Genomic DNA, 23,380 nt, shown 5'->3' with positions numbered 1-23,380 from the left:
CTATCCTGGACTACATTTGCTCTCTAGTTCTCTCTGTGGCTGCCATCATCACTCAATCTATATTTGAGATTCCCTCCACTTTCTTCCCTTGACATGATCGCTTCAGCAACCCACTTCCTTACTATCCTCAGAGATAAGCACCTCCACATCCCAATAAGATGTTTCTGTTTATATATATAAATGTAAATATATATATTTAAATTTATTTATTTATTTTTGGCTGCATTGGGTCTTCATTGCTGTGCGCGGGCTTTCTTTAGCGGCTACTCTTTAGATGGGGTTACTCTTTGTTGCAGTGTGAGGGCTTCTTATTGTGTTGGCTTCTCTTGTTGCAGAGCACGGGCTCTAGGTGCGTGGCCTTCAGTAGTTGCGGCACACAGGCTCAGTAGTTGTGGCTCGCAGACTCTAGACCACAGGATCAGTAGTTGTGGTGCACGGGCTTAGTTGCTCCACGGCACATGGGATCGTCCCAGACCAGGTATCGAACCTGGGTCCCCTGCATTGGCAGGCCGATTCTTAACCAGTGCGCCACCAGGGAAGTCCCAAGAAGATAAAGTTTTTGAAGGTTGCTTCTTGCTGACTGTAACAATAGGAAAAGAAATCAAAACAATACCTCTTATTTATACAGTTAGTTTTAGATTAAACTGTATACATTTTTTTTTTTTTTCGGTATGTGGGCCTCTCACTGTTGTGGCCTCTCCCGTTGCGGAGCACAGGCTCCGGACGCGCAGGCTCAGCGGCCATGGCTCACAGGCCCAGCCGCTCCGTGACATGTGGGATCTTCCCGGACCGGGGCACGAACCCGTGTCCCTTGCATCGGCAGGCGGACTCTCAACCACTGCGCCACCAGAGAAGCCCTGCATACTTTTTCTTTAACATCTTTATTGGAGTACAATTGCCTTACAATGGTGTGTTAGTTTCTACTGCATAACAAAGTGAATCAGCTATACATATACATATATCCCTATATCTCCTCCCTCTTGCATCTCCCTCCCACCCTTCCTATCCCACCCCTCTAGGTGGTCACAGAGCACTGAGCTGATCTCCCTGTGCTATGCGGCTGCTTCCCACTAGCCGTCTATTTTACATTTGGTAGTGTATATATGTCCATGCCACTCTCTCACTTCATCCCAGCTTACCCTTCCCCCTCCCTGTGTCCTCAAGTCCATTCTCTACATCTGCATCTTTATTCCTGTCCTGCCCCTAGGTTCTTCAGAATCTTTTTTTTCTTTAGATTCCATATATATGTGTAAGCATATGGTATTTCTTTTTCTCTTTCTGACTTATTTCACTCTGCATGACAGACTCTAGGTCCATCCACCTCACTATAGATAACTCAATTTCATTTCTTTTTATGGCTGAGTAATATTCCATTGTATATATGTGCCACATCTTCTTTAGCCATTCATCTATCGAAGGACCAATCCAAGATAGGTTGCTTCCATGCCCTGACTATTGTAAATAGAGCTGCAGTGAACATTGTGGTACATGACCCTTTTTGAATTATGGTTTTCTCAGGGTATATGCCCAGTAGTGGGATTGCTGGGTCATATGGTAGTTCTAGTTATAGTTTTTTAAGGAATCTCCGTACTGTTCTCCAAAGTGGCTGTATCAATTTACATTCCCACCAGCAGTGCCAGAGGGTTCCCTTTTCTCCACACCCTCTCCAGCATTTATTATTTGTAGATTTTTTGATGATGGCCATTCTGACTGGTGTGAGGTGATACCTCATTGTAGTTTTGATTTGCATTTCTCTAATGATTAGTGATGTTGAACATCGTTTCATGTGTTTGTTTGCAATCTGTATATCTTCTTTGGAGAAATGTCTGTTTAGGTCTTCTGCACATTTTTGAATTGGGCTGTTTGTTTTTTTGATATTGAGCTTCATGAGCTGCTTGTAAATTTTGGAGATTAATCCTTTGTCTGTTGCTTCATTTACAATTTTCTATCCCATTCTGAGCGTTGTCTTTTCATCTTGTTTATGTTTTCCTTTGCTCTGCAAAACCTTTTAAGTTTCATTAGGTCCCATTTGTTTATCTTTGTTTTTATTTCCATTCTTCTAGGAGGTGCGTCAAAAAGGATCTTGCTGTGATTTATGTCATAGAGTGTTCTGCCTATGTTTTCCTCTAAGAGTTTTATAGTGTCTGGCCTTACATTTAGGTCTTTAATCCATTTTGAGTTTATTTTTGTGTATGGTGTTAGGGAGTGTTCTAATTTCATTCTTTTACATGTAGCTGTCCAGTTGTCCAAGCACCACTTAGTGAAGAGGTTGTCTTTTCTCCATTGTATACTCTTGCCTCCTTTATCAAAAATAAGGTGACCATAGGTGTGTGGGTTTATCTCTGGGCTTCCTATCCTGTTCTATTGATCTGTATTTCTGTTTTTGTGCCAGTACCATACTGTCTTGATTATTGTAGCTTTGTAGTATAGTCTTAAGTCAGGGACCGGATTCCTCCAGCTCCATTTTTCGTTCTCAAGATTGCTTTGGCTATTCGGGGTCTTTTGTGTTTCCATATAAATTGTGACATTATTTGTTCTAGTTCTGTGAAAAATGCCCTTGGTAGTTTGATAGGGATTGCATTGAATCTGTAGATTGCTTTGGGTAGTAGAGTCATTTTCACAGTGTTGATTCTTCCAATCCAAGAACATGGTATATATCTCCATCTGTTTGTGTCATCTTTAATTTCTTTCATCAGTGTCTTATAGTTGTCTGCATACAGGTCTTTTGTCACCTTAGGTAGTTTTATTCCTAGGTATTTTATTCTTTTTGTTGCAGTGGTAAATGGGAGTGTTTACTTAATTTCTTTTTCAGTTTTTTCATCATTAGTGTATAGGAATGCAAGAGATTTCTGTGCATTAATTTTGTATCCTGCTACTAACCAAATTCATTGATTAGCTCTAGTAGTTTTCTGGTAGCATCTTTAGGATTCTCTATGTATAGTATCATGTCATCTGCAGACAGTGATAGCTTTACTTCTTCTTTTCTGATTTGTATTCCTTTTATTTCTTTTTCTTCTCTGATTGCTGTGGCTAAAACTTCCAAAACTATATTGAATAAGAGTGGTGAGAGTGGGCATCTTTGTCTTGTTCCTGATATCAGAGGAAATGGTTTCAGTTTTTCACCATTGAGAATGATGTTGGCTGTGGGTTTGTCATATATGGCCTTTATTATGTTGAGGAAAGTTCCCTCTATGCCTACTTTCTGGAGAGTTTTTATCATAAATTGGTGTTGATTTTGTTGACAGCTTTTTTCTGCATGTATTGAGATGATCATATGGTTTTTCTCCTTCAGTTTGTTAATACGGTGTATCACATTGATTGATTTGCATATATCGAAGAATCCTTGCATTACTGGGATAAACCCCACTTGATCCTGGTGTATGATCCTTTTAATGTTCCATTGGATTCTGTTTGCTAGTATTTTGTTGAGGATTTTTGCATCTGTGTTCATCAGTGCTATTGGCCTGTAGTTTTCTTTCTTTGTGACATCTTTGTCTGGTTTTGGTATCAGGGTGATGGTGGCCTCGTAGAATGAGTTTGGGAGTATTCCTCCCTCTGCTATATTTTGGAAGAGTTTGAGAAGGATAGGTGTTAACTCTTCTCTAAATGTTTGATAGAATTCGCCTGTGAAGCCATCTGGTCCTGGGCTTTTGTTTCTTGGAAGATTTTTAATCACAGTTTCAATTTCAGTGCTTGTGATTGGTCTGTTCATATTTTCTATTTCTTCCTGGTTCAGTCTCAGAAGGTTGTGCTTTTCTAAGAATTCGTCCATTTCTTCCAGGTTGTCCATTTTATTGGTGTATAGTTGCTTGTAGTAATCTCTCATGATCCTTTGTATTTATGCAGTATTAGTGGTTACTTCTCCTTTTTCATTTCTAATTCTTTTGATTTGAGTCTTCTTCCTTTTTTTCTTGATGAGTCTGGCTAATGGTTTATGAATTTTATTTATCTTCTCAAAGAATCAGCTTTTAGTTTTATTGTTGTTTGCTATTGTTTCCTTCATTTCTTTTTCATTTATTTCTGATCTGATCTTTATCATTTCTTTCCTTCTGCTAACTTTGGGGTTTTTTTGTTCTTCTTTCTCTAATTGCTTTAGGTGTAAGTTTAGGTTGTTTATTTGAAACGTTTCTTATTTCTTGAGTTAGGTTTGTATTGCTATAAACTTCCCTCTTAGAACTGTTTTTGCTGTATGTCATAGGTTTTGGGTTGTCGTGTTTTCATTGTCATTTGTTTCAAGGTATTTTTTGATTTTGTCTTTGATGTCTTCAGTGACCTCTTGGTTATTTAGTAGTGTGTTGTTTAACCTCCATGTGTTTGTATTTTTGCAGATTTTTTCTGTAATTAATATCTAGTCTCATAGTGTTGTGGTCAGGAAAGATACTTGATACGATTTCAATTTTCTTAAATTTATGAAGGCTGGATTTGTGACCCAAGATATGATCTATCCTGGAGAATGTTCCATGAGTGCTTGAGAAGAAAGTGAATTCTGTTGGTTTTGGATGGAATGTCCTATAAATATCAATTAAGTCCATCTTGTTTAATGTATCATTTAAAGTTTGTGTTTCCTTATTTATTTTCATTTTGGATGATCTGTCCATTGGTGAAAGTGGGTTGTTACAGTCCCCTACTATGATTGTGTTACTGTTGATTTCCCCTTTTATGGCTGTTAGCATTTGCCTTATGTTTTGAGGCGCTCCTATGTTGGGTGCATAAATATTTATAATTGTTATATCTTCTTCTTGGATTGATCCCTTGATCAATATGTAGTGTCCTTCTTTGTCTCTTGTAGTGGTCTTTATTTTAAAGTCTATTTTGTCTGATATGAGAATTGCTACTCCAGCTTTCTTTTGATTTCCATTTGCATGGAATATCTTTTTTCATCCCCTCACTTTTAGTCAGTATATGTCCTTAAGTCTGAAGTGGGTCTCTTGTAGACAGCATATATACGGGTCTTGTTTTTGTATCCAATCAGCCAGTCTATGTCTTTTGTCTGGAGCATTTAATTTATTTACATTTAAGGTAGTTATCTATATGTACCTGTTACCATTTTCTTAATTGATTTGCATTTAAACTGCATATTTTTCCATTAGTGAAGCAATGAACGATGTTCTCTGTCTCTCCAAATGTGTTTGCTATCATCTACATGTAGTATCACTTTAATTTTGTAAATAACATTGCAGAATCTTTTAATCTTAATTTAAGAAGAATAAAACTTGGTTAAAATGTATTTTCTTTTCTCAGGGAAGATTTAAAACTATCAGTTTATTAAAAATCTTTAAAAATTTTTTTTCTCCACAGTTCCATCTCCCAACCTTTATAGCCAGCTGAATGCACTACAGTTTACTGTGGATGAAAGAAGTATTCTATGGTTAAATCAGTTTCTGTTGGATTTGAAACAGAGTCTTAATCAGTTTATGGCTGTGTACAAGTTGAATGACAATTCAAAATCTGATGAGCATGTTGATATTCGAGTTGATGGCTTAATGCTAAAGGTACCATATAAACAAGTGGCTGTGAGAACAAAACCATTTTTACAGAAGAAAAGTTATTTCCAGGATTTAAGATGGGTGCTCAAATATAAGTCAACTTCATTGCAATATTAATTTTGATTTTGAAATTTGAATTTTAATTTCAGTTTTCAATTATGGAAGCTTTAAGAGACTGCTTCCCCACCCTTCTCCACCCCTTCTTTCTCTACTTTTCTTCCTTTTCTTTCCCCCTGCTCATCCATTTAGAGGTAAGCAGTAGAAATAAATTTAAATGTCTTTTTTTTTCTACTTCTTACTGGAGCTCATCCATTTGGAGGTAAGCAGTAGAAGTAAATTTAAATATCTTTTTTTTTTCTACTTCTTGCTGGAGCTGATAAAATTTTTTTAAGACGGGTAAATAACACAGTGACACTTCTAAGTTATGTCTGGGTTTTATTTGTTACATTTATTCTGTTGTTAATATCCAAAGATATTAGAAAGTTGTGTTTTATTATAGCCAAGTAGTTGATAATCAGAATTCCATGGATATTTAAACTTTAAAGGAAGGAAGCTAAAAAAAAAAAAAACCATATAATGTAGTAAATAGAATAAGATTTGGGCATGGATGAATATTTCAGTTTCTAGCTCTGTTGCTGGTAGCCTAAATTTACATACCCTTAATTTCTTCTCTGTAAAATGAGATTAATAATACTCAACGGTTGCATTGCAGAAATGTTTTAAAGATCGTTTCAAAGACCTTAAAATATTCAGTATAAAGAGACACACTTTATAACATTTATAATTATAATTTAAAACACAATTACATAATGATCTTTATATTTTGTGAATATGGGCAGTTTGAGTTTTGAAACCAGTCAGTTTGAACTCTTTGTTGTGAATATTTTGAGGACTGGGCTTAATTATCTGTAGAAAATAATTTTACTAAATCGTTTGACCTATACTCCTGAGTTTATTTTATTAATAGTTTTATCCCAGAAAAGTGATTCTAATGACAGTTATCCAGTCATTCCATTTACTTATCTAGTCATCCTCCAAATTGCTTGCATTTAAAATATCGTAACAAAAAATTATCTTTTCCAAGCTTTGTGCTTTCTTATTTACTCAGGGGGTATATATACTCAGGGCACAGTAAGCATTTAATAATTGATTTAATTCAGTTTTGTTCCTTTTATTTTGTGATATATTGTCTACAAATATGTATATGTGTGTTATGTACTTTATTCATTATTTATTGGTCTTTTTCCTTTGGTTCTTTTCTTAGTTGTTAATCATTTAAGCCTTTTTCATTTGGTTTAATAAGATTTGGGAGGGAGAGTATTTTATGTCAAGATAGAAAATTAGTGTTTTGGGGCAAAATGTCAAAAAGAATTCCTGAACCAAGTCATGCTCTTGATTATTTTATCTTCAAGATATATGGATTTGTAAGTCAGACTAGATTAATGTTTTTTCTCTTCTAGTTTGTCATTCCTTCTGAAATGAAATCTGAATGTCATCAAGATCAACCACATGCAATTTCTATTCAGAGTTCAGAAATGATTGCTACAAATACTAGATACTGTTCAAACTGTCGACATTCTGATTTAGAAGCTTTGTTTCAAGACTTCAAAGATTGTGATTTTTTCAGTAAAACATATACCAGTTTCCCCAAATCTGGTGACAATTTTAATCTTCTGCATCCAATCTTCCAGAGACATGCTCATGAACAAGATACCAAACTGCATGAAGTTTATAAAGGAAATGTTACTCCTAAGTTGAATAAATACACTCTTAAAACTTCTGCTGCCACGGATGTTTGGGCTGTGTACTTTTCTCAATTTTGGATAGATTATGAAGGGATGAAAAGTGGAAAAGGACGACCAATAAATTTTGTAGATTCTTTCCCTCTTTCCATCTGGATTTGTCAACCAAAAAGGTATGCACTGTCACAAAAATTGCTGCAGACTTGTAATCAGATATCTCTAAATACCTCACAAAGTGAGTCTAGTGATCTGACTGGCCGATGGAAGCGGAAAAAGCTCTTGAAGGAGTATTATAGTACAGAGTCTGATCCCTTGACAAATGGTAGTCAGAAACCTTCAGATACATTTTTAAGATTTTCCTCTTCATCATCAGATGCAGATATTCATGTCCTGGTTCACATTCATAAACATGTCAGTATGCAAATCAATCACTACCAGTATCTGCTCCTGCTTTTCCTCCATGAGTCACTTATTTTGCTTTCAGAGAATTTAAGGAAAGATGTAGAAGCTGTGACTGGCAATCCAGCTAGTCAGACATCCATTTGCATTGGAATTTTACTTAAAAGTGCGGAAGTGGCTCTTTTGCTTCATCCAGTAGATAAAGCAAATAGTCTTAAGTCTCCTGTTTCTGAAAGTGTGAGTCCAGTGGTTCCTGATTATTTGCCTACAGAAAGTGGAGAATTTTTGTCTTCAAAAAGAAAACAAGTTAATAGTGGTATAAAACAAATTAGAAGTGTAACTGTCAATCACATGTCAGACAACAGATCTATGAGTATTGACCTTAGCCATGTCCCTTTGAAGGATTCTTTGCTTTTTAAATCAGCTAGTGATACAAATCTGCAGAAAGGTATTTCTTTTCTGGATTATTTATCAGATAAAAATTTAGGGAAAATAAGCGAAGATGAAAGTAGTGGAATTGTTTGCAAAAGTGGCTCAGGAGAAATTGGATCAGAAACAAGTGGCAAAAAGGATTCGTCTTATACAGATTCAAATAGTGTCTTAAACTACAGAGAAGACTCAAGTATCCTGTCATTTGATAATGGTGGTAATCAGAACATACTTTCAAATAGTTTAACTAGTAAAGGAAATGAAACCATAGAGTCAATCTTTAAAGCTGAAGATTTGCTTCCAGAAACAGTTTCACTCTCTGAGAACATGGAAATCAGTAAAGAAGAAGCACCCACAGTCAGAACACTTACATCACAGTCATCTTTAAGGTAACAACTGACTGTTAGAATTTGGGGTGGGGGGTTTGTTTTATTTGTGTGTGTGTGTGTGTGTGTGTGTGTGTGTTTTATTTGTGTGTGTGTGTGTATTTGTGTGTGTGTGTGTGCGTGCACGCACATGCATGTGCATGTACTTATGAGTATATTTTGGCTTTGGACAGAAAACCATGATAAATATGGCATTGTTAGAGTTAACACATGGAAGAGTAGGGTTTTCAAAATATGAAAATACTTTAAGCTTATATAATTTTAAAAATTGTGTATACTATATAAATATATATTTATTTTGTTTGAAGTATTCTTTAGAAAGAATTCTTTTCCTTTTATGTGATGATTTTCTGATAATTTTGTTTGTTAACAGTAGAAAGCCTAAGGAACGTTGCCCACCCAACATGGCTCCGCTCTCTGTTTCTTACAAGAACATGAGAAGAAGCCCCTCACAAACCTCACTGGATACCATTTCACTTGACAGCATGATATTGGAAGAACAGTTGTTAGAAAGTGATGGAAGTGATAGTCATATATTTTTGGAAAAAGGTAAACCAATACAGTTTAAGAATTCATATTATATATACACAAATCTTAGAAGTGGTATTTAAGTTTTTAAATTTATATTCAGTAATCAATCACAGCCCAAAAAGACTTATTTATTTATACACACATACATGCACAAAACAAAGAGCATCGTACCTAACTTTCTAATGGTTGTTTCATTGCTTCTTTTGACCAGATACTCCTTCCTTTTTATGGACGACATCCAGCAATTATTTATATACAGTCATTTAGATCGTAAAGCAGACAACATTAATTCTACTAGCCTCTATCACAGGGACTCCTATATCTGGAATTTTGATTAGGTAGGCTTAATTTGCATGATGAATTCTCAACTATGTGGTCCTATGACTGGAATTTTTCCAGACTGGATCTGTTGATTCCCATAACCAGAATTCTCTTTCATGCATGATAGTGTATGATGGAACTACATGATTCCCCTATTTTATTCAGAAGCAACTAATGCCCTAGTACAGACCACCAGGAATGACTTAGTATTAGGTGCATCCCCATCACTAAGGCATTGGGGACTTTGTGAACAGGAAAAAAACCATGGACCATAGCCAGAGAATAGTTGCCACAGACCCTAAAGCATAAGAGACCAGAGGCAAATGTGAATTACTTTGTATATGAAGAGTAATAAACCTATTGATGTAGTTTGAAACAGCTTAGGAAAGGAAAGGCTCATAGCTTTAGAAACTGGAGCTTAGAGAAATGAATATACAGTCAGGAAGTAATAGAGGCAGATTTGGAACTCAGCTAGTCTGACTCAGGAACCTCAGTTTTTAACCAACCAGTATGCTATGCTAGTACCCCAGACTTGGGAAATGATTACTATATGTAAACTAAAAGCCTTAACCCAACACTTTTATAGGCAATTCATAGCAAACCCCTTTCCAGCATACTTTACCAGTTAAATGTAGACAAGTTACTGGTATGGGTCAAAAAATCTATTCTAGATTCACAGATAGCTCTATTGCCTACTTCCCTTGCCCCCTTATGGCTTAAAATTCTACTTTAATAGAGGATTTCTGTTTTGTGATCAAATGATGCTTCAAAAACAGTTCCTGTAGAAAATACCTCTACTTACTCGTAAAAAGCATCAGTGATTTTCTTCTTATTTCTGAAAATTAAATAGTTAATAAAAGTGACTACCACTCAATGTGGAGAACTTGGAAAATATAAACAACTACAGTTTGGAAAATAAAATAACCCAAAAGTCCCACAATCTAGAGATATCGATTATAATTTATCTTATAAATGTATATTATATATATGTATGTATTCACATATATGTATATTTGGTATTACATCACATATATGGTTTTTCAACCTGCTTTTTATCACTTGTCTATATTAACTTGTCATACGAATGTACCCTCACCTTTTAATTGTTTCCCTGATACTGGATGTTTAGATTGTTTATAGTTTTTTCACAGCTATAAAATGCTATAATTATATCATTGTTCATAAATTTTTGTCTTCATTTCTAATAACTGTCTTAGAATAGATTCCAGCAGTAGGCTGTTTTTAGGATCTTGAAAAATACAAGGGCATTAATTTTATGTGTAACACTTAGACGATATGTGACTGTACATTCATTATTCTCCTGAACTGTAATAATTTTCTGTCAAAGGAATTGATTTTCGTTGGGAAAAGGCTTGTTTTTTCTGAGTTCTCTTTTGTTTTGTTTTAATTTTACAAGAAATATATGAATACTTTCTCTTTAAAAAAAAATCAGATGTCATGGGGATATCTAGAATATCACTTTAATACCACCCTTACTCTGCCCTGATACCATTCCCCATTCCGGAAGTAACTACCATTGACTTTTGGTATATATTGACATAATTCAGACCTTTTTCTGTGTGTTTTTATATACATGTATGTTTATACATATGCACACTAATGCACACATATGCATACACATATACATACATAGGTATATTGTGAGTACATATTTTTGAATATACATGCATATTTATAAACAAACAAATGTGTAGCTGGAGTACCGCTCCACCACAGGCTTCTAACTAGTCTCCCCAATTCTCTTCTTGTCAATTTCTTGTTCATACTTCATTCCACCGGCAGAATATTCTTTTAAAAATGTATATACTATCATGTCAATTTCCATTTTAGTCCTGATAACTTCTAACAACTATAAGGCTATTAAGTTTAAAAAACTTAACATTACTGACAGTTGCTCCATGTGATATGGCCCCAGCTTACCTTTTCTGCTGTTTTCCCACGTGCTTACTACACTTTAATTATACTATAGTATATTTCAGTCTTTCTGTCAATCTCTTCACTATGACAAACTTCTTTAGCCTTTGTACCTGTGCCTAGAGTGTTCTTTTTTCTTTCTGTTTACTTTAGCTTAAATATTATTTTATCTGTGAAATCTTAACCTCTGGCAATGTTAGGAATTCCCTGTGAAATGGGAGTTTATTATCTCCTCATACCACAATTGTATTTATGCATTTTTCCTGGCCCTAAAAATCATTTTATTCACCCATTCAATAAATAATTTATTGAGCACCTACTGTTTTATCAGGCACTGGGTTAGAACCTAATTATATAGTAGTAAATATAATAATAAAAAATTATTACAAAGAAAGACAAATACTATATGATGTCACTCATATGTGAGATATATTTTTTTAAAAACCCAAATGAAAACAGAACAAAAACAAGCTTATAGATACAGAAAACAGATTGGTGGTTACCAGAGGGTAAGGGAGTAGGGGAATGGTCAGAATGGATGAAGGGGATCAATTGTATGGTTATGGATGGTAAACTAGACTTTTGGTGGTGATCACTTTGTAGTGTATACAGATAACAAATTATAATGTACATCTGAAAAGAAAGAAATTTTTAACCAGCTACTTGCAAGCTGCATTCAGCAGAGTGTTCTTTCAGTGAATGGAAGTGATACTCATTCTATAATGCATGCACTGAAGTGTTATGAAGACATAACAAAGATCTTTCTAACAACAACAACAGCAACAAAGTAAAGCTTTGTAAAATACTATCGCTTAAGCAAAAGGATTTAGTGAAAGAGTAACTTGATTGCTTGTATCATTCAGTGAATTAATCCTTGAAATCATTTTCAGAATTATTAGCTTTTTTAAAATATAAAGTCAGAATCCATGCAAAATTGAAGTGAAAAAAAATTGAGGCTTTGTTTTGTGTCTTTGGTTCTTCTGATTTTTCTAGATTCATTTTCAATAATTATTTTTATAGTATTTTTTAAAGTATTGATGTGTTATGGACACAAAAATTTTTTTAAATTGCCTTTTACCACAGACAGTTTGAGAAATATTGAAATATAGCATGTTGAGAAATTAAGGCAGGTCGATAAGGATGGAGAACAATCACATTGATAGTAGTAGCATTAACTTCATGTAGATGAAGAACCGTAGGATACTGAAAAGGGAAATGAAGTGGTCAGACTGGGACCGCTGAATGTTGGGTAGAATAGAGGAGGCAAAGCTGGCTGACCAGGAACCTGCTACTAACGCCAGCACCACACCTGCAATGGGAAGAACACAGACTGTGGTCGGCTGTGGTAGATTTCTTTTCATACTGTCTAAGTTTAGGGTTTAGTATCTCTAATGTTTTATTGTGGAAAGTTATTTCTTATTATTTGCTAACTAACCACAGTTTAATTTTTCTTTGCTTATTGTCTTTTAAACATGGCTGTGCTTGAGAAAGTGTTGAAGAAATAATATTTTGGTTAGATAAATGTAACACTGTTGGACCATGTGTAAACTGATTTTAATTTAGTAGTTTATTTCTGTATTATTTCAGGTATTAAAAAGAACTCAACTACAAATTACCAGAGCCCAGCAGATCGGTCAACTGCAAGTGAAAACCTACAGAATTATAGTGAAACCTCTCCAGATGCCATCAGTACAAATTCAGAGGGTGCTCAAGAAAATCATGACGACCTGGTAATCTTTTGAGACATTCTATGAAGAGAAATGCCACCAACTTTATCTCATATTCAATATGTACACATTTAAAGACATTAATATGTAAAATGAATTGACTTAGATTGTGGGTGATTTACTTTGCTCTTTCTACTCTTGAAAGTTTTCTTTTGGTCTTACTGAATCATTTTTTTCTGAATTTCACTTTTCTAAATTTTTTTTTTTTTGTATTGAGGGAAGGTTCTATGTTTCTTTTTTCAATTCTTTATATTTTGATCTTAGTTCAATTTAAATACACTTTGAGAAAGTTTGATAGTAAAGATGATGGTCAGTCCTTATGAGGGGCTGTCTACAAAAGAAATGTTACTGGTTTATTTTAAGCCATCTTCACCCAGTGAAATATTCTTATGGATGACTTAGAAAATAAGTTCAGCATTTAGTGAAAATAACTTCACACAGAAATGTCATATAATTAATCTTTGTGACCTAAAAATATTCTCTTGACTAAGTAGGAAGAAAGGAAGTGGAAGTTTATCACTGTAGTGCAATAACTGCTTTCTGTTGATCACAAATATATTTTTGGTTTATTAAGTCACAGTTGTATTTTTAGAGGTTATAGTAGTTTCCTGTGTTATTTCCTAAATTTTGTTTTAAATTATTTGGTATTCTAATATTATTTATGCAATCCTTATTAGATGTCAGTTGTGGTGTTTAAAATTATTGGTGTTAATGGAGAAATTGACATCCGAGGGGAAGATATGGAAATCTGTCTTCAAGTAGACCAAGTGACACCAGATCAGTTAGGCAATATCAGTCTACGGCATTACCTTTGTAATCGTCCAGTAGGTAAGACTTTAATGTGATTTAAACTTTTTTTTTAATTTAATTTTTAAAAATTAATTAATTAATTTTTGGCTGAGTTGAGTCTTTGTTGCTGCGCGGGGGCTTTCTCTAGATGTGGCGAGAGGGGGCTGCTCTTTGTTGCGGTGCACGGGCTTCTCGTTGCGGTGGCTTCTCGTTGTGGAGCACAGGCTTTAGGCATGCGGGCTTCAGTCGTTGTGGCTTATAGGCTCAGTAGTGGAGCACGGACTTAGTTGCTCCGCAGCATGTGGGATCTTCCTGGACCAGGGCTTGAACCCGTGTCCCCTGCATTGGCAGGTGGAATCCTAAGCACTGTGCCACCAAGAAAGCCTAAACTTGTTTTGTTTTTACCCATATGATTTATCAGCAATTCTGTCTTTGATATAAATGCATTCACAGAAAATGACATTTATTTATAATAATGCAAGAGATTTGTTCTTTTAGATTACCATATTTCAATAAAGTACTTTAAGTTATTAGAAACATAACCTGTTGAAGAAGTACTTCCTCATTTCTCTTTGTTTCTGCTGTTAAGTTTCATCTTTTACTTTTTCAGTTGTCTCATTCTTTGAGATGATAGGTCTGAGAAAACTAAAATCTTTTCTGTATTAAAAGAGTGATAGGGGCTTCCCTGGTGGCGCCGTGGTTGGGAGTCCGCCTGCCGACGCAGGGGACACGGGTTCGTGCCCTGGTCCGGGAATATCCCACATGCCATGGAGCAGCTGGGCCCGTGAGCCATGGCCGCTGAGCCTGCGCGTCCGGAGCCTGTGCTCCGCAACAGAAGAAGCCACAGCAGTGAGAGGCCCGCATACCGCAAAAAAAAAAAAAAAAAAAAAAGAGTGATAAAGTAATCCTAAAAGGTCAAAGTTAGTTCTACACTAGAATAAGTGTCAATTTTTGTATTCCATTATCTTGCTTATAAGCAAACATTTTCTGAGTCTGGCATGTTACTTGATATTTGGTAAAATCACATATCCTGTTCTTGTGGTTTTTCATTCTAAGATCAACACATTCACTTAGACATAGAGGGATATAAACAACAAAATACACAGTGTATGACGAGGAATACCACATTAAACCATCCCTTTCTCAAACTTTATGTGGAATTATCACTCACGGTTTTCAGTTATTTAAAGAAATGAATTTATTAAAATAGTTATACTAAGAAATTTAAACGACAATATTCTTTTGAAAAGTCACTGAGCTGGAATATTTTTCTTTGCTATATACACAGAATGCTATATCTGATATATAACATGTTGAAATACATATAGTCCTGCATGATATCAAATAAGTATGCTATCACCTCACATCCTGGGAATTGCAAGTAATTTGTCTATAAACCAGCATCATAGATAAAAATTGGCTCCTGGCTTTTTTCTGTGTGTAGGCCTTGCAGTTTACAATGTATCTCCTAAAAAAAAAATTCAAGAATTTCATATTAGCAAGTGTAAATCCCAATAGCACACAAAATGGAGGAAGATAAGTATATAGTTGGAAAGGTTTTGTAGTCAATGAAAAATCAACAAAAAAAGATTGAACATAAAATTTCAAAAGCTAGACCCTATTCTATACCCAACACAAACACTTTTTTGCACAGTTTTTTACTCCTTTTTATAGCCCACTTATTACCATGGCCCACTTATTACTTTGTTTCATGTTGTTCCTGACTGCAGAAATCATTTTGAAATGCCTTATATGTATGGGTTATACAGTCAGTGCTGTCTAATACCTTATTTTTTCACAGCTGTCTTGGTTGTTTAAAAATAAACAAAATAACAAGAAAGAAAGGAAAGGAAAGGGAAAGGGAATAAAGGGAAAAGGAGAAAAAAATAGCTTGAACATTTAAAACATTAATAAGCCATATGAACAAAGATTGTATTTGATCTACAGTTTATATACACTGTCACTCTGACATGAACAGTTAAAATTGCAAAGTTGGGGCTTCCCTGGTGGCGCAGTGGTGGAGAGTCCGCCTGCCGATATAGGGGACGCGGGTTCGTGCCCCGGTCCGGGAGGATCATGCCGCGGAGCGGCTGGGCCCGTGAGCCATGGCTGCTGAGCCTGCGCGTCCGGAGCCTGTGCTCCGCAACGGGAGAGGCCACAGCAGTAGAGGCCCGCGTACCACAAAAAGAAGAAAAAAAATTGCAAAGTTGTTTTGCTTTTGTTTGTTTTTGTTTTTCTATAATGGGTGGACTTTGGATTCCTTTAATAGGAAGACCTTAATGTAAGTTTCATGGCATAAAAGGTAATAAGCAGGAGTGATTTTTGACTAACGAGAATTTTGTTTTGTTTTACCTCTGTTCTAAATACTCTTTTTCGTTTGAAATTATTTATGGCTCTCAGCTCCCTGGAGTGAGTAGTGTGTATGTGTGTGTGTGTGTATGTTTGTGTGTAGATAGACTTATATAGATATACAGATAGATAAAAGGCAAAATAAAATCACATTTACCAAGTTGTTTGTTTTCAGTTGCTCTTACTGTTAAGTAGACAAGTTAGTTAACTCTTGTTTTTCTTGGTACAGGAAAAAACACTAACCATGATCAGTTTGTGACCATTTCTTTTACCTTCTATTTAAAAAAATTAAAATATCTAGTTCTTAATTGTTAAAAGAATTCTTTGGGAGTCTTTTTTTTTTTTTTTTTTTGGCAGCTAAGTCCCACGTGGACCACCAGGGAATTCCCTAGGAGTATTTTTAATCTTTTCTAGTATCTATACCATTTATTTATTTTGAATTGTTAATAAATAGTGCTAACATTAATTAAATATCAATTTTTACCTGAAATAAAAGTTTTAAAAACAACTCTCCACTTTATGTTGCATGTAGAGATCTATCCGTGCTGCATAAATATAAGTATATTTAATTTCTTGCACCTTTCTCCCCTTCATAAATACATATACATTTCACTTCTGTAAGACTAGAGTATTCACACGCATACTGAGGAAAATTAAACATCTTTCCATCATGAATTTGATAAATGGAGGCTTCTTATGAGGGCCCATGGGACAGATAACTTGGACCCTCAAAAACTGAAGCAGCTTCACCTTTCCAGAACAGTTTGTTTTTAACTCACGGATTCTATGAATTGTGTGTGAAACTGATCGTATTTTTCTTTTTGCCGCTAGGAAGTTATTTTTGGTCTACCTTTGGCACAGAAATTTAAATAATGTGTTTTAAGTTAATAATCTTACTACTTGTCTTTACTTTTCCATTCCCTACTTATTTTTTTTTCTTTATTTTTTACATCTTTATTGGAGTATAATTGCTTTACAATGGTGTGTTAGTTTCTGCCTTATAACAAAGTGAATCAGTTATACATATACATATGTTCCTATATCTCTTCCCTCTTCCTCTCCCTCCCTCCCACCCTCCCTATCCCACCCCTCTAGGTCCTCACAAAGCATCAAGCTGATCTTGCTGTGATATGCGGCTGCTTCCCACTAGCTATCTGTTTTACGTTTGGTAGTGTATATATGTCCATGCCACTCTCTCACTTTGTCACAGCTTACCCTTCCCCCTCCCCGTGTCTTCAATTCTCCAGTACGTCTGTGCCTTTATTCCTGTCTTACCCCTAGGTTCTTCATGACATTTATTTTTTCTTAAATTCCATATATATGTGTTAGCATATGGTATTTGTCTTTCTCTTTCTGACTTACTTCAATCTGTATGACAGACTCTAGGTCCATCCACCTCATTACAAATGGCTCAATTTCGTTTCTTTTTATGGCTGAGTAATATTCCATTGTATATATGACTCACATTTTCTTTATCCATTCATCTGATGATGGACACATAGGTTGTTTCCATCTCCTGGCTATTGTAAATAGAGCTACAATGAACATTTTGGTACATCACTCTTTTTGAATTATGGTTTTCTCAGGGTATATGCCCAGTAGTGGGATTGCTGGGTCATATGGTAGTTCTATTTGTAGTTTTTTAAGGAACCTCCATACTGTTCTCCATAGTGGCTGTACCAATTCACATTGCCACCAGCAGTGCAAGAGTGTTCCGTTTTCTCCACACCCTCTCCAGCATTTATTGTTTCTAGATTTTTTTGATGATGGCCATTCTGACTGCTGTGAGATCATATCTCCTTGTAGTTTTGATTTGGATTTCTCTAATGATTAATGATGTTGAGCATTCTTTCATGTGTTTGTTGGCAGTCTGTATATCTTCTTTGGAGAAATGTCTATTTAGGTCTTCTGCCCATTTTTGGATTCGGTTGTTTGTTTTTTTGTTATTGAGCTGCATGAGCTGCTTCTTGTAAATTTTGGAGATTAATCCTTTGTCAATTGCTTCATTTGCAAATATCTTCTCCATTCTGAGGATTGTCTTTTGGTCTTGTTTATGGTTTCCCCTGCTGTACAAAAGCTTTGCAGTTTCATTAGGTCCCATTTGTTTATTTTTCTTTTTATTTCCATTTATCTAGGAGGTGGGTCACAAAGGATCTTGCTGTGATTTATGTCATAGAGTGTTCTGCCTATGTTTTCCTCCAAAAGTTTGATAGTTTCTGGCCTTACATTTAGGTCTTTAATCCATTTTGAGCTTATTTTTGTGTATGGTGTTAGGGAGTGATCTAATTTCATACTTTTAAAGGTACCTGTCCAGTTTTCCCAGCACCACTTATTGAAGAGGCTGTCCTTTCTCCACTGTACATTCCTGCCTCCTTTATCAAAGATAAGGTGACCATATGTGTGTGGGTTTATCTATGGGCTTTCTATCTTGTTCCATGGATCTATATTTCTGTTTTTGTACCAGTACCATATTATCTTGATTACTGTAGCTTTGTAGTATAGTCTGAAGTCAGGGAGCCGGATACCTCCAGCTCGGTTTTTCGTTCTCAAGATTGCTTTGGCTATTCGGGTTCTTTTGTGTTTCCATACAAATTGTGAAATTTTTTGTTCTAGTTCTTTGAAAACTACCAGTGGTAGTTTCATAGGGATTGCATTGAATCTGTAGATTGCTTTGGGTAGTAGAGTCATTTTCACAATGTTGATTCTTCCAATCCAAGAACATGGTATATCTCTCCATCTATTTGTATCATCCTTAATTTCTTTCATCAGTGTCTTATAATTTTCCACATACAGGTCTTTTGTCTCCTTAGGTAGGTTTATTCCTAGATATTGTATTCTTTTTGTTGCAATGGTAAATGAGAATGTATTCTTGATTTCACTTTCAGATTATTCATCAGTAATGTATAGGAATGCAAGAGATTTCTGTGCATTAATTTTGTATCCTGCTACTTTACCAAATTCATTGATTAGCTCTAGTAGTTTCTTGGTGGCATCTTTAGGATTCTCTACGTATGGTATCATGCCATCTGCAAACAGTGACAGCTTTACTTCTTCTTTTCCAATTTGGATTCCTTTTCTTTCCTTTTCATCTCTGATTGCTGTGGCTAAAACTTCCAAAACTATGTTGAATAAGAGTGGTGAGAGTGGGCAACCTTGTGGGCAACCTTGTCTTGTTCCTGATCTTAGTGGAAATGGTTTGTTTTTCACCATTGAGGACGATGTTGGCTGTGGGTTTGTCATATATGGCCTTTATTATGTTGAGGAAAGTTCCCTCTATGCCTACTTTCTGGAGGGTTTTTATCATAAACGGGTGTTGAATTTTGTCGAAAGCTTTCTCTGCATCTATTGAGATGACCATATGGTTTTTCTCCTTCCATTTGTTAATATGGTGTATCACATTGATTGATTTGCGTATATTGAAGAATCCTTGCATTCCTGGAATAAACCCCACTTGATCATGATGTATGATCCTTTTTATGTGCTGTTGGATTCTGTTTGCTAATATTTTGTTGAGGATTTTTGCATCTATGTTCATCAGTGATACTGGCCTGTAGTTTTCATTCTTTGTGACATCCTTGTCTGGTTTTGGTATCAGGGTGATGGTGGCCTCGTAGAATGAGTTTGGGAGTGTTCCTCCCTCTGCTATATTTTGGAAGAGTTTGAGAAGGATAGGTGTTAGCTCTTCTCTGAATGTTTGATAGAATTTGCCTGTGAATCCATCTGGTCCTGGGCTTTTGTTTCTTGGAAGATTTTTAATCACAGTTTCAATTTCAGTGCTTGTGATTGGTCTGTTCATATTTTCTGTTTCTTCCTGATTCAGTCTTGGCAGGTTGTGCATTTCTAAGAATTCGTCCATTTCTTCCAGGTTGTCCATTTTATTGGCATAGAGTTGCTTGTAGTAATCTCTCATGATCTGTTGTATTTCTGCAGTGTCAGTTGTTACTTCTCCTTTTTCATTTCTAATTCTATTGATTTGAGTCTTCTCCCTTTTTTTCTTGATGAGTCTGGCTGGTGGTTTATCAATTTTGTTTATCTTCTCAAATAACGAGCTTTTAGTTTTATTGATCTTTGCTATCGTTTCCTTCATTTCTTTTTCATTTATTTCTGATCTGATATTTATGATTTCTTTCCTTCTGCTAACTTTGAGGGTTTTTTGTTCTTTCTCTTATTGCTTTAGGTGCAAGTTTAGGTTGTTTATTCTAGATGTTTCCTGTTTCTTAAGGTACGATTGTATTGCTATAAACTTCCCTCTTAGAACTGCTCTGCTGCATCCCATAGTTTTGGGTCATCGTGTCTCCATTGTCATTTGTTTCTAGGTATTTTTTGATTTCCTCTTTGATTTCTTCAGTGATCACTTCATTATTAAGTAGTGTATTGTTTAGCCTCCGTGTGTTTGTATTTTTTACAGATCTTTTTCTGTGATTGATATCTAGTCTCATAGCGTTGTGGTTGGAAAAGATACCTGATACAATTTCAATTTTATTAAATTTACCAAGGCTTGACTTGTGACCCAAGATATGATCTATCCTGGAGAATGTTCCATGAGCACTTGAGAAAAATGTGTATTCTGTTGGTTTTGGTTGGAAAGTCCTATAAATATCAAGTCCATCTTGTTTAATGTATCATTTAAAGCTTGTGTTTCCTTATTTATTTTCATTTTGGATGATCTGTCCATTGGTGAAAGTGGGGTGTTAAAGTCCCCTGCTATGAATGTGTTACTGTCCATTTCCCTTTTTATGGCTGTTAGTATTTGCCTTATGTATTGAGGTGCTGCTATGTTGGGTGCATAAATATTTACAATTGTCATATCTTCTTCTTGGATCGATCCCTTGAGCTTTATGTAGTGTCCTTCTTTGTCTCTTGTAATAGTCTTTGTTTTAAAGTCTATTTTGTCTGATACAAGAATTGCTACTCCAGCTTTCTTTTGGTTTCCATTTGCATGGAATATCTTTTTCCATCCCCTTACTTTCAGTCTGTATGTGTCTCTAGGTCTGAAGTGGGTCTCTTGTAGACAGCATATATATGGGTCTTGTTTTTGTATCCATTCAGCCAGTCTGTGTCTTTTGGTGGGAGCATTTAATCCATTTACACTTATGGTAATTATCGATATGTATGTTCCTATTCCCATTTTCTTAATTGTTTTGGGTTTGTTGTTATAGGTCTTTTCCTTCTCTTGTGTTTCTTGCCTAGATAAGATCCTTTAGCATTTGTTGTAAAGCTGGTTTGGTGGTGCTGAACTCTCTCAGCTTTTGCTTGTCTGTAAAGGTTTTAATTTCTCCATCAAATCTGAATGAGATCCCTGCTGGGTAGAGTAATCTTAGTTGTAGGTTTTTCTCCTTCATTACTTTAAATATGTCCTGCTAGTCCCTTCTGGCTTGCAGAGTTTTTGCTGAAAGATCAGTTGTTAACCTTATGGGGATTCCCTTGTGTGTTATTTGTTGTTTTTCCCTTGCTGCTTTTAATATGTTTTCTTTGTATTTAATTTTTGGCAGTTTGATTAATAGGTGTCTTGGCGTGTTTCTCCTTGGATTTATCCTGTATGGGAGTCTCTATGCTTCCTGGGCTTGATTAACTATTTCCTTTCCCATATTAGGGAAGTTTTCAACTATAATCTCTTCAAATATTTTCTCAGTCCCTTTCTTTTTCTATTCTTCTTCTGGAACCCCTATAATTTGAATGTTGGTGTGTTTAATGTTGTCCCAGAGGTCTCTGAGACTGTCCTCAGTTCTTTTCATTCTTTTTTCTTTATTCTGCTCTGCAGTAGTTATTTCCACTATTTTATCTTCCTGGTCACTTATCCGTTCTTCTGTCTCAGTTATTCTGCTATTGATCCCTTCTAGAGTGTTTTTAATTTCATTTATTGTGTTCAGCGTTGCTTGTTTCATCTTTAGTTCTTCTAGGTCCTTGTTAAATGTTTCTTGCATTTTCTCTATTCTATTTCCAAGTTTTTGGATCATCTTTACTATCATTATTCTGAATTCTTTTTCAGGTAGACTGCCTATTTCCTTTTCATTTGTTAGGTCTGGTGGGTTTTCATCTTGCTCCTTCATCTGCTGTGTGTTTTTCGGTCTTCTCATTTTGCTTATCTTACTGTGTTTGGGGTCTCCTTTTTGCAGACTGCAGGTTCGTAGTTCCCATCGTTTTTGGTGTCTGTCCCCAGTGGCTAAAGTTGGTTCAGTGGGTTGTGTAGGCTTCCTGGTGGAGGGGACTAGTGCCTGTGTTCTGGTGGATGAGGCTGGATCTTGTCTTTCTGGTGGGCAGGTCCACGTCTGGTGGTGTGTTTTGGGGTGTCTGTGGACTTATTATGATTTTAGGCAGCCTCTCTGTTAATGTGTGGGGTTGTGTTCCTGTCTTGCTAGTTGTTTGGCATAGAGTGTCCAGCACTGTAGCTTGCTGGTCGTTGAGTGAAGTTGTGTGTTGGTGTTGAGATGGAGATCTCTGGGAGATTTTCGCCATTTGATATTACATGGAGCTGGGAGGTCTCTTGTGGACCAGTGTCCTGAAGTTGGCTCTCCCACCTCAGAGGCACAGCACTGACTGATAGCTGCAGCACCAAGAGCCTTTCATCCACACGGCTCAGAATAAAAGGGAGAAAATGTAAGAAAGAAAGGAAGGAAGGAAGGAAGGAAGGAAGAGGAAAGAAAGAAAGAAAGAAAGAGGATAAAAGAAAAGAAAATAAAGTAAGGTAAAATAAAATAAAGTTATTAAAATAAAAACAATAATTATGTAGAAAAAAAATTTTTAAATAAAAAAAAAACAGACGGATAGAGCCCTAGGACAAATGGTGAAAGCAAAGCTATACAGACAAAATCTCAGACAGAAGCATACACATACACACTCACAAAAAGAGGAAAAGGGGAAAAAATCATAAATCTTGCTCTCAAAGTCCACCTCCTCAATTTGGGATGACTCATTGTCTTTTCAGGTATTCCACAGATGCAGGGTACGTCAAGTTGATTGTGGAGCTTTAATCCACTGCTCCTGAGGCTGCTGGGAGAGATTTCCCTTTGTCTTCTTTGTTCGCACAGCTCCCGGGGTTCAGCTTTGGATTTGGCCCCGCCTCTGTGTGTACGTCACTTGAGGGTGTCTGTTCTTCGCTCAGACGGGACGGGGTTAAAGGAGCTGCTGATTCGGGGGCTCTGGCTCACTCAGGCCGGGGGCAGGGAGGGGTATGGAGTGCGGGGTGAACCTGCGGCTGCAGAGTCCGGCGTGACGTTGCACCAGCCTGAGGCGCGCCGTGCGTTCTCCCAGAGAAGTTGTCCCTGGATCCCGGGACCCTGGCGGTG

General features: G+C 36.0%; 1 protein-coding gene across 2 annotated transcripts in view; it reads left to right on the top strand.

The window, feature by feature from the left end:
• Positions 1 to 23,380, top strand: part of BLTP3B (bridge-like lipid transfer protein family member 3B) — a 103,424-nt gene that overhangs the window by 64,441 nt on the left and 15,603 nt on the right. Inside the window, exons 13-17 of one of the 2 annotated variants that reach the window (XM_022600039.3) lie at positions 5,299 to 5,492; positions 6,947 to 8,445; positions 8,819 to 8,991; positions 12,817 to 12,959; positions 13,634 to 13,784. In XM_022600039.3, coding sequence (XP_022455747.2) covers positions 5,299 to 5,492; positions 6,947 to 8,445; positions 8,819 to 8,991; positions 12,817 to 12,959; positions 13,634 to 13,784 — 2,160 coding nt within the window. Of the gene's footprint in view, positions 1 to 5,298; positions 5,493 to 6,946; positions 8,446 to 8,815; positions 8,992 to 12,816; positions 12,960 to 13,633; positions 13,785 to 23,380 lie in introns of both variants that reach the window. The other variant, XM_022600038.3, reaches the window with a different exon arrangement.

The sequence above is a fragment of the Delphinapterus leucas genome, chromosome 11 (assembly GCF_059928025.1).
Source record: "Delphinapterus leucas isolate spDelLeu-1000000601 "Yukka" chromosome 11, BTC_Dleu_Yukka2, whole genome shotgun sequence".
NCBI classification, from domain to species: domain Eukaryota; kingdom Metazoa; phylum Chordata; class Mammalia; order Artiodactyla; family Monodontidae; genus Delphinapterus; species Delphinapterus leucas.
This window is presented reverse-complemented; position numbering and strand designations above follow the sequence as displayed.